Source organism: Pseudophryne corroboree, chromosome 3 (genome assembly GCF_028390025.1).
Source record: "Pseudophryne corroboree isolate aPseCor3 chromosome 3, aPseCor3.hap2, whole genome shotgun sequence".
Lineage (NCBI taxonomy): Eukaryota > Metazoa > Chordata > Amphibia > Anura > Myobatrachidae > Pseudophryne > Pseudophryne corroboree.
This window is the reverse complement of record NC_086446.1, coordinates 604180413-604195235: the sequence shown is the minus strand read 5'-3', so window position 1 is coordinate 604195235 and position 14823 is coordinate 604180413. Positions and strand designations below refer to the sequence as shown.

The 14823-nt window shown below is 42.3% G+C and overlaps 1 protein-coding gene across 1 annotated transcript in view; it reads left to right on the top strand.

Annotated features, from left to right (window-relative positions):
- The window catches only part of TM9SF3 (transmembrane 9 superfamily member 3), a 122929-nt gene extending 108470 nt beyond the window's left edge, over nucleotides 1-14459 (top strand). The window contains exons 9-15 of the mRNA XM_063961510.1: nucleotides 2298-2428; nucleotides 5333-5472; nucleotides 5692-5760; nucleotides 6762-6908; nucleotides 7965-8048; nucleotides 9191-9267; nucleotides 12768-14459. Of these exons, the coding sequence (XP_063817580.1) occupies nucleotides 2298-2428; nucleotides 5333-5472; nucleotides 5692-5760; nucleotides 6762-6908; nucleotides 7965-8048; nucleotides 9191-9267; nucleotides 12768-12835 (716 nt within the window). The 3' untranslated portion in view covers nucleotides 12836-14459. The remainder of the gene's footprint in view (nucleotides 1-2297; nucleotides 2429-5332; nucleotides 5473-5691; nucleotides 5761-6761; nucleotides 6909-7964; nucleotides 8049-9190; nucleotides 9268-12767) is intronic.
- Nucleotides 14460-14823: the final 364 nt, after the last annotated feature.

Sequence of the window (14823 nt, the reverse complement as noted above, 5' to 3'; positions counted from 1 at the left end):
GGTGTCTCTGCTGTGGTGGCTGCAGAGTGCTCATCTTCTCGAGGGCCGCAGATTCGGCATTCAGGACTGGGTCCTGGTGACCACGGATGCAAGCCTCCGAGGTTGGGGAGCAGTCACTCAGGGAAGAAATTTCCGAGGACAATGGTCGAGTCAGGAGACTTCCCTACACATAAATATTCTGGACCTAAGGGCCATTTACAATGCCCTAAGGCAAGCAGAACCCCTGCTTCAAAACCAGCCGGTGCTGATTCAGTCAGACAACATCACAGCTGTCGCCCATGTAAACCGACAAGGCGGCACAAGAAGCAGGATGGCGTTGGCAGAAGCCACAAGGATTCTCCGATGGGCGGAGTATCACGTGCTAACACTGTCAGCAGTGTTCATTCCGGGTGTGGAAAACTAGGAAGCAGACTTCCTCAGCAGGCACGACCTCCACACGGGAGAGTGGGGACTTCATCCAGAAGTCTTCACGCAGTTTGTGAACCGTTGGGAACGGCCACAGGTGGACATGATGGCGTCCCGCCTCAACAAAAAGCTAAAAAAGTATTGCGCCAGGTCAAGAGACCCTCAGGCGATAGCTGTGGACGCACTAGTGACACCGTGGGTGTACCAGTCGGTTTATGTGTTCCCTCCTCTTCCTCTCATACCCAAGGTACTGAGGATAGTAAGTAAGAGAGGAGTAAGAACTATACTCGTAGTTCCAGATTGGCCAAGAAGAACTTGGTACCCGGAACTACAAGAAATGATCTCGGAGGACCCATGGCCTCTGTCTCACAGACAGGACCTGTTACTGCAGGGGCCCTGTCTGTTCCAAGACTTACCGCGGATGCGTTTGAAGGCTTGGTGGTTGAACGCCGGATCCTAACGGAAATGGGCGTTCCAGATGAAGTGATTCCTACGCTGTTAAAGGCTTGGTTAGACGCTGCCTGAAGTTCAGATGTTGTTAAGGGAGTGCTGCATATTCAGCCCCCTTTTGTGCCTCCAGTGGCACCTTGGGATCTCAACGTAGTGTTGGTTTTCCTAAAATCACATTGTTTTGAGCCACTTCAGAACGTGGAGTTGAAGTATCTCACGTGGAAAGTGGTCATATATATATTTGGCCTTGGCTTCGGCTAGGCGTGTGTCAGAATTGGCGGCTTTGTCATGTGTAAGCCCTTATCTGATCTTCCATAGGGACAGGGCAGAATTGAGGATTCGTCCCCAATTTCTCCCTAAGGTGGTATCGGCGTTTCATTTGAACCAACCCATTGTGGTGCCTGTGGCTACTCGGGACTTGGAGGCCTCCAAGTTGCTGGATGTAGTCCGGGCCCTGAAAATCTATGTTTCCAGGACGGCTAGAGTCAGAAATACTGACTCGCTGTTATCCTGCATGCACCCAACAAGCTGGGTGCTCCTGCTTCTAAGCAGACTATTGCTCGCTGGATCTGTAGCACGATTCAACTTGCACATTCTGCGGCTGGACTGCCGCATCCTAAATCAGTAAAAGCCCATTCCACGAGGAAGGGGGCTCTTCTTGGGCGGCTGCCCAAGGGGTCTCGGCATTGCAACTTTGCCGAGCTGCTACCTGGTTGGGGTCAAACACGTTTGCAAAATTTTACAAGTTTGATACCCTGGCTGAGGAGGACCTTGAGTTTGCTCATGCGGTGCTGCAGAGTCATCCGCACTCTCCCGCCCGTTTGGGAGCTTTGGTATAATCCCCATGGTCCTTACGGAGTACCCAGCATCCACTAGGACGTCAGAGAAAATAAGAATTTACTCACCGGTAATTCTATTTCTCGTAGTCCGTAGTGGATGCTGGGAGCCCGTCCCAAGTGCGGACTCTCTGCAATACGTGTATATAGTTATTGCTTAACTAAAGGGTTTTGTTATGAGCCATCTGTTAATGAGGCTCATTTGTTGTTCATACTGTTAACTGGGTATAGTTATCACAAGTTGTACGGTGTGATTGGTGTGGCTGGTATGAGTCTTACCCTGGATTCCAAATCCTTTCCTTGTAGTGTCAGCTCTTCCGGGCACAGTTTCCCTAACTGAGGTCTGGAGGAGGGGCATAGAGGGAGGAGCCAGTGCACACCAGATAGTGCCTAATCTTTCTTTTAGAGTGCCCAGTCTCCTGCGGAGCCCGTCTATTCCCCATGGTCCTTACGGAGTACCCAGCATCCACTACGGACTACGAGAAATAGAATTACCGGTGAGTAAATTCTTATTTTTTTGCATTTCTCCACCTGTAACTCAGCTGAGTTAATAGATTGCAGAAAGCTCCCATGTGATTATAACACTCACTGTTCATTGTTTGATAGGCCGGCGGTGGATAAAGCAAATGTTCATTGGAGCTTTCCTAATCCCAGCAATGGTTTGTGGGACCGCTTTCTTCATCAACTTCATTGCCATCTATTACCATGCTTCCAGAGCAATCCCTTTTGGGACAATGGTAAGTCTGATCATTCTCTAGGTTGCGGTCATTGAAGTGTATATCCAGGTTCATGCATCTATGGTTTACAGTTGTGTTTCTAGGGGTTGGGTAAATACAGATCCCTGGTTTCCCGACTGCTTGAAATCCCAACAGGACAGTGGAAGCAAGTATCCCTAATACTAACCCTCCCTCCCCGCAGTCTAAACCTAACCTCTCCAGGAAAATTCTGTATGTTATGGATTCCAGCTCTCAGGATTCTGACAGTGCCGGTATTCTGAGTCCTGGGATCCCAACTACATCCGTTCTCTAGAGGCACCATAATCTATTTTTTCTTTGTTAAATTCTGCCTAGGTCAGGGTAAAGCGTATGCTAGACAAATGTTGTATGGTAAGTTAGTGTAGGCTGAGCAGCTCTAAGGGAATGTCTCTTCCTTGTCTGCTCTTGGGACTCCTGATGTCATGCTTACGCCCTGGTGTAGTTACAGCACACACTGCATATCTTAGTTGGACTGTTGTGTGAAAATGGAGGTGTTTGCTCAGAAGATAATTTCATTTGTATGAGGGTTTTTTTTTTTTAGTCAAACCATTTTTATTGAATACAAATGTTACACAAAACTCTAATATACAGATAAAGAAAGTGAGGAATTCCTGGACAAATCGCATCACAAGGGGGACGGGCAAATAACAGTACCGTAAACTTTATACAGTTGAGAAGTGAGTAGGGGGGGGGGGGGGTTAGCAAAGACTTAGGGAAGGGAGAAAGGAATTAGGAATGGATCAAACTTTCAACTAATTAAGAGGGTGGTATTGTGGTCTTGTAGCAGACAAGCAGATTACATATTAGAAGCTTTAAGAAGGATGGGAATCTACAACAGTTCTTGGATAGGAGGCATGTAGAGAGGACTCCTTAAATTCCAACCAGGGTAGCCAGTTGGCTGAGATGTTTTTGTGATTGCCCAAAGAAAAGGGTATATTATTCATACCCATGTAATAATTGACCCATCTAAACCAGTCCCTAATAGAGGGGCAGTGGGTGACCTCCGAAGAACCGGGATCATAGCCTTTGCCATGTTAAGAGGCCTAAGAAGGGACTTGCTGTATGTGCCAGTTGCGGGACAGGCATTATTAAAGCCAGAACCTCAGGTTTCTAGGGACATCTCCCCCTAGGATCAATTCAAAACATTAAGAGTGATGTCCAAAAATGGGAAAAGATCGGGCGATCCCTCAAGATTTGTAGAAAGCTTCCAGGAGCAGTTTTACATCTGATAGTCATCCAAAACTTCTTGGTACTTTTTCTGCATTAAGCTAATAAGAAACTACCTTGTAATTGATGGAGTTTGTTTCCTCGTTGTATCTAGTAGGGAAAGGACTGTCATGTTTTGGACATTACACCTATTTTACCTTACTCATCAAATCCATGGTAACTTTTTAGTTCTGTTTAGTACCCATAATTCTGCTTTAACTTTATTAAATGTGCTGCTGTTTGAGCTTAATTTAAAAATAAAATTATTGTAAACCCTTTGTGTTTACATAGTTTAGCCTCTGCATTTTTACACTTGGCAAGTTTGTTTTGGAAGTGGAAATAAGCATTCTGGTCTGACACCTCTAAGCCATCAGATAATGCAGGATGCATTTTATTCTTTGGGATTGTGGAGGATGCATTCTGGTCTGTTGACACCAGGGGTCACATCTGTGCAGATTACTGGTCTGTTCTAGCCACCAGACAACATACATTTTTGCATGTTCAGAAAACTTTTATCCACTCATGCATTTCACAAGTCTGACTGTGCCCCAGTTGTGAAAGGCATTTATGGCGACTGCTTGTCGTATAGGCTTCTACCTCTATTTTACGGATAAACATTTACCATTTTTATTGTATGAATTACAGTGTGGTCTCATCTTTGTGTTTTGTACTTTTAATACTTAGGGTTTTTGTTTTTTTTATGTTTTGGTAAATTGCCATCAGAAATCACTGTCCTGTCAGAAGATTCTAAAGCTAACTTTTGAGCTGTGCTGAACATGCCTTTTACCAATATTTCATTCCTTGGTAGTAATCTGATTCATGGCTCAGGAATGCTGACAACAGGACATTCCACCTGCATTAAAGATTACTTTTTGGTTCTGTGACTTTCCTTAATCCCTCTTTATTTAAGTATACTATTTAAGGTTTATCCTAGAGGGCCATACTTCAACTGGGGTCACCCAAGGATTTTTCATTCCAAAGAAAAGCATAACTTAAGCTCTGCATTTTACATGTCTGGATGTCGTCCAAAGTAATTGTGTGTGGGCACTCTGCTTACAAATGAAGCTCGCTCGGACTAGTTGGATACAGTTTATATTCCAAGCGTGGCATTTGAACTTCAGCATCACGCTCTGAGGAAGTTTTTTCTTTAGACCATTCTAGTGACTTAAATAGAATGTTTCTTTTGTTTGTTTATATTGGTGTCAGCTGCAGTTTGTGTGGCTTTGCTGGTTATAGTACCACGTTTGTGTGATTAGTAAAGCATTCAAGTCTTTAAACAGGGATGTCCACTCCATATACACATCCTTAATGATGTCCTACGTGATAAGATATTTGTGTTCAAACTGCACTAAAATGTTAGCTTGCTATGGATTACAGTGAATAAATATAAACCAGTATGGTGACTGATGTATTTAGAAGCACGCAGATAATGCATTACCCCTGTGGTTTTTGGCCACACAGTAGAAGCAGAACCATCCTTTTGAAGTTACTGGTAATGTCCTTGGTCACTACCTGTTTTTATACCGTTGCCTCTGACAGTATGAGCTGATTCAGGAACACTGAATAGTCAGTGTTTTGGTCCACAGGAAATGTACACAGTGCGCTTTGGTTTAGAACTGAGAGTCCTAATGTTTACAGTGAATGGATGTTTAGCGAATCCTTTAACTCTTTTTTTCCTAGGTTGCTGTGTGCTGCATTTGTTTCTTTGTGATCCTTCCATTGAACCTGGTGGGGACAATACTTGGTCGAAATTTGGCAGGACAACCCAACTTCCCCTGTCGCGTCAATGCAGTTCCTCGGCCCATCCCTGAGAAAAAGTGGTAAGGTTTCTTAGCAAAGTTCTCACTGCAACAAAGTTGTCTTGTATCTGGGAGCACATGTGCCCTTGAGTTCACAGTTGTTACATTTTCAGGCTTATTAAAGTTTAAATCATTAGTGCTAAAGAGCTATTCTGTTGACAAAGGAAATTCCCCCTCCAAAAAACATTTGTTCATTGTTCTTTCATGCCATGTATATAAAACTTGTGTTTGGTTTTACAGGTTCATGGAGCCGGCTGTCATTGTGTGCCTAGGCGGAATACTACCATTTGGATCCATTTTTATTGAAATGTGAGTTTTCTTCGTTTCGAAAGCCAAGTTTCAAATGTTTTTAGAAGGTGGTGCTGCACACACCAGCCAAAATATCCATTAAATATCAAAAAAATGTATGTGGGGGAAAAAAAAAAATCACACGTAAATATAATAGCAAATCACAATGCAATTGCAAACCACACAACTTCCAGGAATGTATTAAGATTAAAACCTATAATAATGAACCACATGTACACATAATCACCACAATCGAAAAATAAAATTACATGAATAGCCTTCAATAAACGTATCAGCTGATAGTTACTGGTAGATAAACGATAGCCTTAAATAGGCTTTGCTCCAGTTGATAAATGGTATACCAGTATCATATACCCCTTTCACATCGCACAAATAACCCGGTATCGACACGGGTCAGTGTGCGATGTGAAAGCACTTTCCGAGAATTAGCGGGTCGTCTGACCCGGTAATTTAACCCGGTATAAAAGAAGGATTATACCTGTGTTGAATACCGGGTCAGGTGCAGTGTGAATGGGAGCCGCGTCGATGCGACACGGTTCCCATTCACAGCAGAGGGAGAGGCGGCGCAGGAGATGAGCTCATCTCCCAGCGCCGCCTCCACCCCTGCTGCTGCTGCGCCCCCCCCCCCCCCCTGCTGCTATGGCAACCGACCCGGTATATTATCGGGTCGGAAAGCCAGCAAAGGAGCGCAAATGCCGGATCCCACCCGGTAAGGACACGTTTCTTTTACCGGGTGGGATCCGGCATTTGCGATCTGAATGCGGTAATAGAGAGGGGTAAAGAGACTCTGTGCGCTCACCCCGCTGCCGGCGTACTGACCGGGATGCCGTTGTCCGTATACTGACGCCCGGTATCCCGACCGTCGGTAAATCATACTGATCCCTTCATGAATAGACCCCTATGTAATTATACTACTCTTTTGAATGTTAGAAGAAGAGATAATAGTTTGTGGAGGAGGTTATATATGTAAATAACATTACCCTCTTTTGTTTAATATCCAGGTATTTCATTTTTACTTCGTTCTGGGCTTACAAGATCTACTATGTGTATGGCTTTATGATGTTGGTTCTGGTCATCCTGTGCATTGTGACTGTCTGTGTAACCATTGTATGTACATACTTCCTACTAAATGCAGAAGATTACCGGTGGTAAGTGAATTTATAAAGATCCAATTATTTTCAGCAAATGTTAATGTTTTAATCTGGATTGATTCCGTAAGGCTCATGAAAACAAAGCACTACTGTGCTCTTCTATTCATACTGTATATGCCAGTCTCTGCCACCTTAGTTTGAAACAAAATGTTTTAATATGCTGTACTAGCTAATTACAAATTGGAAATGCCATAAAATGCTGAAGGCTACCTAATAGGGCAAAATGTGCTGCTTGTGTATTTGAAGTGTGAAATATCAGTTTTGATGCAGCCCCTTATCTGAGGAGGTTCTAGTACAGGCCTGGCCAATCCATGGCTCTCCAGCTGTAGTGAAGCTACAAGTCCAAGTATGCCCTCCCACAGATTTGCTGTAAGGGAATGCTAAAACTGTGGCATGGCATGCTGGGATGTGTAATGTCTGGAAACAGTCTGGAACAGCTGGAAAGCCACAGGTTGGCCAGGCTTGTTCTAGGAATTAGCTCTGCACCCCTGATCTATATAAAGGCCCGTACACACTGGCCGATATATCGGCCGTTCGTGTGAACGGCCGATATATTGCGGGTCCGTCGGCCAGTGTGTACAGCCGATACGCCTGTGAACTCCGTCGTTCAGACGTATCACGTCGGCCCCGCAGCACAGCCGACGGCCAATATATCTACCGATATATTGGCGCGTCGCTGTGTGTGTACGGTGGTCAGCCGACCGACCGCACACATGCTGCGGCAGCCGGTGGTGGTTGACAGCTGAACTGGGCGGGCGTGTGTACACGCCCGCCCAGTTCATGACGTCAGTCCCCCGGCGGATCGGGCAGTGTGTATGCTCAACACACTGCCCGATCCGTCCATAGATATATCTGCAGATCAATTGATCTGCACATATATCTTCCAGTGTGTACCCACCTTCACATACATTGGCAGGCCAGGATTGCTGTGCATTTGTAACATAAGTCACATGACATTGGTGGATGCAACTCTGTGGCGCTAAAAATACATGTATATTATCTGCAACCTTAGTTTATTATATAGATGCCTTATGTCATTTTCCTGTTTTTTAGGCAATGGACAAGTTTTCTCTCTGCTGCTTCCACTGCCATCTATGTTTACATGTACTCATTTTACTATTACTTTTTCAAAACAAAGTAAGTGTTTTTAGTGTTTTTATTTCTGCAGAATGTTTTTAATTTATTTTAAACTATTAACCAAACATAATATCTCTCTAAATGGTGGTATGAGTTGTATTGGTAGCATTGACGAAATTATGTATAATGGTGATACTGCAGGGTCAAATATTTTGTATGTATGTTTCAAGGTACTACATGTGCAACATACTGCTTCTATACTGATCAGTCTCTTTAACCAGGCAGTTAAATACTGCAAAAACTATGTAACCTTTTGTTCAAGTTCTGTTAAGGCCCATACACACTAGGAGATTTTCATTTCAAGGCTGTGACAACATCTCTGAAAGATATATCTTTCACCAAAGTAGTGCATACACCCTGAGCTATTTTCCCACAGAACAAGAGATTTTCAGGAGGCGAAAGACTTTCATTAGAAAGGCTATTTACATAATGGGCTGTGCCAGTTATGTATACGTTACCAGCTTATTCATATACATTGGTGGGCAGTGGCGCCGGTAAACGTATACATTGCTGGGCTGTGCCAGCAATGTATATATAACTGGCTCATAAGACAGCATGCATTGGTGGACAGTGGCGCCAGTAATGTATACATTGCTGGCATGTGCCAGCAATGTATATATTACTAGCTTTTAAATAAGCATTGGTGGGCAGTGGTACAGTATATACATTGCTGGCCTGTGCCAGCAATGTATATAACCCCGGGACACCTCATTGGTTGCAGTGACTCACTTCACAGGGAGAGCTGCTGCGGAGGAATGTGCCGCTGCTTGCTGCTCCTTGGCATGCGTCTCCGTGCAGTCACGAAGGAGCAGGGTGGGACCGCACCGCTGAAGCTGGTGGGGCTTGGGGAGGAAGCAGGGCGGGTCCGCCAGGCTGAAAGTTGTTCATCTTTCAGCCATCATCGCTCACGGCCACACTGAGCGATGATGGCTGAAAAATTAACCATCCTCGCTAAAACATGCTGGTAAAGCAGACGGACCACCTCGCTGGCAATGATACGGGAGCGCGCATCCAGAAAGTATAAATGTTTTCTTTTGTAGTTCATGTTATTTTGATGTTTTTTGTTTCCTGAAAAAAAAATGTTAACATTTATATAGTCAGTCATCAGCTAATAGACCTTCTCCTTTTCATTTTAACTTCAGAATGTATGGATTGTTTCAAACATCGTTTTACTTTGGATATATGGCAGTATTTAGCACCACCTTGGGAATTATGTGCGGTAAGTTGTTGTTGTTTTTTTATTTTTATTTTATTTTCTTGTTTCGTTTCTTTACAAATGTATTTTATAGGTACAATATTTAAGTTCACAATTAAGTTAGTTAAACTTGTTCAACTTTTTTTTTTTTTTTTTTTTTTTTAAAGTGGTCTTACAAGAGTTTAGGACGGTATCCTATTAGGCCGCGATAAACCGGCCCGAGCCGCGGCTTATCAGGGATTTTACTTTCCAAATCCCCTGAAACATCACCGGGTTTCGCTTGAAAACGGGGCTGTTTCTCACAAAAACACAGGTTTCACTGAACAAGTTTTGGGAGAGAGGGCATTTTATTTTACGGGCGATCTAATATGATAGGCTGTAAAAAAAATAAAAAAAACATTCAATGAAAAACTGATGTTTTACCGCGACTAATAGGATACCGCCTTTAGTTTGTAAAACGAGCAATGTTTTTAGTAAAGGTGACTGTAGCTTACATCTTTAATAGCGGATTCTGGATGAGGCTTTAAATAGGCTGTTACTTCCACTGATTGTCGTACTGATATAATGCTAATGATGTTCATAATAAATTAAGAACATGGCTCTGGTGACAAAATGCATGGGAAGAAAGCATACACTGCATGTAATACACTGCTCAAAAAAATAAAGGGAACACTAAAATAACACATCCTAGATCTGAATAAGTGAAATATTCTTATTAAATACTTTGTTCTTTACATAGTTAAATGTGCTGACAACAAAATCACACACATTATCAATGGAAATCAAATTTATTAACCCATGGAGGTCTGGATTTGGAGTCACACTCAAAATTAAAGTGGAAAAACACACTACCGGCTGAACCAACTTTGATGTAATGTCCTTAAAACAAGTCAAAATGAGGCTCAGTAGTGTGTGTGCCTGTATGACCTCCCTACAACGCCTGGGCATGCTCCTGATGAGGTGGCGGATGGTCTCCTGAGGGATCTCCTCCCAGACCTGAACTAAAGCATCCGCCAACTCCTGGACAGTCTGTGGTGCAATGTGGCTTTGGTGGATGGAGCGAGACATGATGTCCCAGATGTCCTCAATTGGATTCAGGTCTGGGGAACGGGCGGACCAGTCCATAGCATCAATGCCTTTGTCTTGCAGGAATTGCTGACACACTCCAGCCACATGAGGTCTAGCATTGTCTTGCATTAGTAGGAACCCAGGTCCCAACCGCACCAGCATATGATCTCACAAGGGGTCTGAGGATCTCATCTCGGTACCTAATGGCATTAGGCTACCTCTGGCGAGCACATGGAGAGCTGTGCGGCCCCCCAAAGAAATGCCACCCCACACCATTACTGACCCACTGCCAAACCGGTCATGCTGGAGGATGTTACAGGCAGCAGAACGTTCTCCTTGGCGTCTCCAGACTTTGTCACGTCTGTCACATGTGCTCAGTGAGAACCTGCTTTCATCTGTGAAGAGCACAGGGCGCCAGTGGCGAATTTGCCAATCTTGGTGTTCTCTGGCAAATGCCAAACGTCCTGCACGGTGTTGGGCTGTAAGCACAACCCCCACCTGTGGACGTCGGGCCCTCATACCACCCTCATTGAGTCTGTTTCTGATAGTTTGAGTAGACACATGAACATTTGTGGCTTGCTGGAGGTCATTTTGCAGGGTTCTGGCAGTGTTCCTCCTTGCACAAAGGTGGAGGTAGCGGTCCTGCTGCTGGCTTGTTGCCCTCCTATGGCCTACTCCACGTCTCCTGATGTAGTGGCCTGTCTCCTGGTAGCGCCTCCATGCTCTGGACACTACGCTGACAGACACCGCAAACCTTCTTGCCACAGTTCGCATTGATGTGCCATCCTGGATGAGCTGCACTACCTGAGCCACTTGTGTGGGTTGTAGACTCCATCTCATGCTACCACTAGAGTGAAAGCACCGCCAGCTTTCAAAAGTGACCAAAACATCAGCCAGAAAGCATAGGAGCTGAGAAGTGGTCTGTGGTCACCACCTGCAGAACAACTCCTTTATTGGGGGTATCTTGTTAATTGCCTATAATTCCCACCTGTTGTCTATTCCATTTGCACAACAGCATGTGAAATTGATTGTCAATCAGTGTTGCTTCCTAAGTGGACAGTTTGATTTCACAGAAGTGTGATTGACTTGGAGTTACATTGTGTTGTTTAAGTGTTCCATTTATTTTTTTGAGCAGTGTATATTCTTATGGTTATACTCCTAGAACTATTATGTCTTTCAGGGAAACTGTATTCACATACAGACAATGCTTTCCATGTGTATTCTGGCAATTACTATACTCTTTTGATGACCCATTTACACTTTAAAACCACATGCAGTAAATATAGCTCATCGAGTCATTGCACTTAATAAATTTTAATAATAATTGTTAATGTGCTTTTGGCTCTTTTACACAACTTTGAAACATAATTTTTTTATTTAACACCTAAAAATAACTACTTTCAAGGAAGTATAAATCAAGATTTATTTATTTTAGGAATTTATTCTTCGGCAAAGAAAAATGCTTTTAAGTGACTGATTTTCTGTTTGTTCCACATAAACTCAAAGTTCAGAGGAGCCACTGATTTGAAGCACACACTAATACTGCACCATGGGGGTAATTCTGAGTTGATCGCAGCAGGAACTTTGTTAGCAGTTGGGCAAAACCATGTGCACTGCAGGGGAGGCAGATATAACATGTGCAGAGAGAGTTAGATTTGGGTGGGTTATTTTGTTCCTGTGCAGGGTAAATACTGGCTGCTTTATTTTTACACTGCAATTTAGATTGCAGATTGAACACACCCCACCCAAATCTAACTCTCTCTGCACGTTATATCTGTCCCCCCTGCAGTGCACATGGTTTTGCCCAACTGCTAACAAAGTTCCTGCTGCGATCAACTCAGAATTACCCCCCAATATTGGATATTTTTGGGAATGTGGTTCCAGCTAAAGTGTCAAAAATAGAGAACAGTACACGGTGTGCACACTTTACATGTGTCTGTATGTTCAAATACAGTACATGGTACCCACATTATATATTTAGCATATTAATGTGAATTTTAGATTTTACAAATTCATAATTAACAGTAAGTAATTTGATGTTAACTTGGTCTGTTGTTTTGAACTATGGTGACTTATGGGGGAATTCACTTAGGCGCATGGAATATCTCCGGGTTTTATGCCCGAAGCTATTCAGTCAATCCGCGTTTTCCTCGGTCAGTAGACCATGGGTTAGCATGCGCTAAATTATAGATTCTGTACAAAGCGCTGGAAGCTTTGAGTTGCTTTTAGATTTAAAATGCGAATTCATTTTAACTCAGATTTTCCTTGCAACTCCTGAGGCTGTGAGGAAATATCCACCCTCTGGAGCATAATGTACGGGGTTCTCGCTGCTAATTGAATTGGGCAGCACGTTTTATTAGTTGCCGGGTAATCCTATAGCCTAATTGAATCTCCCCCTTAGATTTGATTGTAAGTTTTTCTTATTCATATGTTTTGTTTGCTCCTTTTTTTTCTAGGAGCAATCGGTTACATGGGAACAAGTGCCTTTGTTCGGAAAATCTACACTAATGTGAAAATTGACTGAGGGATCCAGCAGGAATAGGAACTGTGGATCATTTACTACTTTTTTTTCTCCTGGGGTTGGGGGTGAAACCTGCACATTAGTGCCAGAAGAGATTGGGTTTTAACACTGGGTACTGTGTTGGTCTCCGTTCTGTGGATGGCTTAAAATGGCCTCTATTTCATTGATCCTAGTTTTCTTACAGACTGCTTTTTCCAACCGGTAACAGCATAATGCTTGGATTATACGCAGTAAGCATTACTACAGTACACGGCTAATCTTCCCAAAACAAAAAAGCTAGCACATAAAAGATGAATAGACTAGCTCTCTTCAGTGAAGAGGACTCACAGTTTATTTAATGCATTTGTTCCATTCAATAAATAAGAGTGAAGCTTGGCAGCTCAAACTAGGTGATTAGTAGTCTTCTTGGTACATTATGAAACTAAGATTGCTGTTCCAGGAAACCTCCTCTTCTCTAATTTCGGTCGCCACTTTAGAAATGTATGTTTATATTTTCACTGTGGGTGTTGTGACGGTTTGCTGTGTCCAGTTCACCCGCACCTGTTTTATTTTCTTGAAAGAGAAAGAAACAAATGGAAAAATCTGCATGTAATATAGGCTTTCTATATATTTGGACCAATTTCAAACGTATTTATCTCTGAAAGACGAAAATGAAACTGCATTTTAAGAATCCATCCAAAGAGAGCTGAAAACAACTGTTCTCGGCACTGCAATGTAATGTAAAGTGCAAAGAAAATGTTAAATTAATAGAATTTTTGTTTTTATGATCCATTTTAACAGAAATCCTATAGTAACCCCTTTCTTCCAATGTTGATCTTTTTGTTTATTTGTTTAGAATGTTTTTTTATTTTATTATTCAATTGGGTTTCAATGAAGGCTTTACTTAAAATATGAAAGGGGAAATTTGTATATAACATTAAATAATGTAATCTAGGTTTAGATCCCAATTGTATTTGGATGTACAGGTTTATTACGGAGTCCTTTTTTTTTATTAATTTTTTTTTTTCTGTGATGTTTCAATGTACAAAATCTGTGGCGTCTGGTGGCTCTTCACATCTTGCCTGCCATTGCATGAGACATTATTGTTGGGTTTTTCTTTTCTCTTCCCGTTTTTATTTTTCTTCATGTGTGTATGTTGGGCCTTTATGTTCCCTCTTCGCTCTGAAGCTCTTACACAAAAAAAAGTCAGATTTGTAATTTAGAACATTTACATTTTTTGTTAATCTTGTCTGGACACTTGTGTAACATCTGAAGCATTGTGGCTTTAGAGTGTTCAGAAAACTGAAATAAAATTTTCAGAAAAAAATAACGTTCTGGAATCCAATCCTTGTTTTTATTTTTGGATGTAATTTCAGCCTTGGAAACAGCCAGATTCTATTGCATTTGTCCTCACGACACAATGGCTGTGCTTTGCAGTGCGGCACTTTATGTTCTAGTGAACAAAAGGTGGCAAACTTAGAACACATTGTTTATGTATAATTTTTTTATGTTAGAGATGTGCACTGATGTATTCAAAATGATAACAATGCTGAAAACTTTTGTTTCTTTTAACCTTTTATGTATAGTTGATTGAATACCGTATAAGGATATGTGCAGATCAGGAAATAAAGTGATATTATGCCAGTGATTTAAGTGTGCAGTTTCAGGCACTAATGTTCTTTTTGGTGTGTATTTTTTTATATTTAATGGTATATCTGCGATTGAATGATCTTTAATCCCTTCTGCTGATTTTAAAGGACCACCGATCCTTACATATTCAGTTGGCTTTACAGAAAAACACTCCTAATATTCAGATGTGAAATTTTAGGCAATAGGCCAAACAAACATCCTTTAATATACTACTAGCTCTTGTGTTCCATGAAAATGTGGCAATGCGAAGCCAGTTTACCACTGATTGGGCCAGATGTACTAAGCCTTGAAAGTGATTAATTGCACGATGATAAAGTACCAGCCAACCAGCTCCTAATGGTTATTTTTCAAACCCAGTCTGT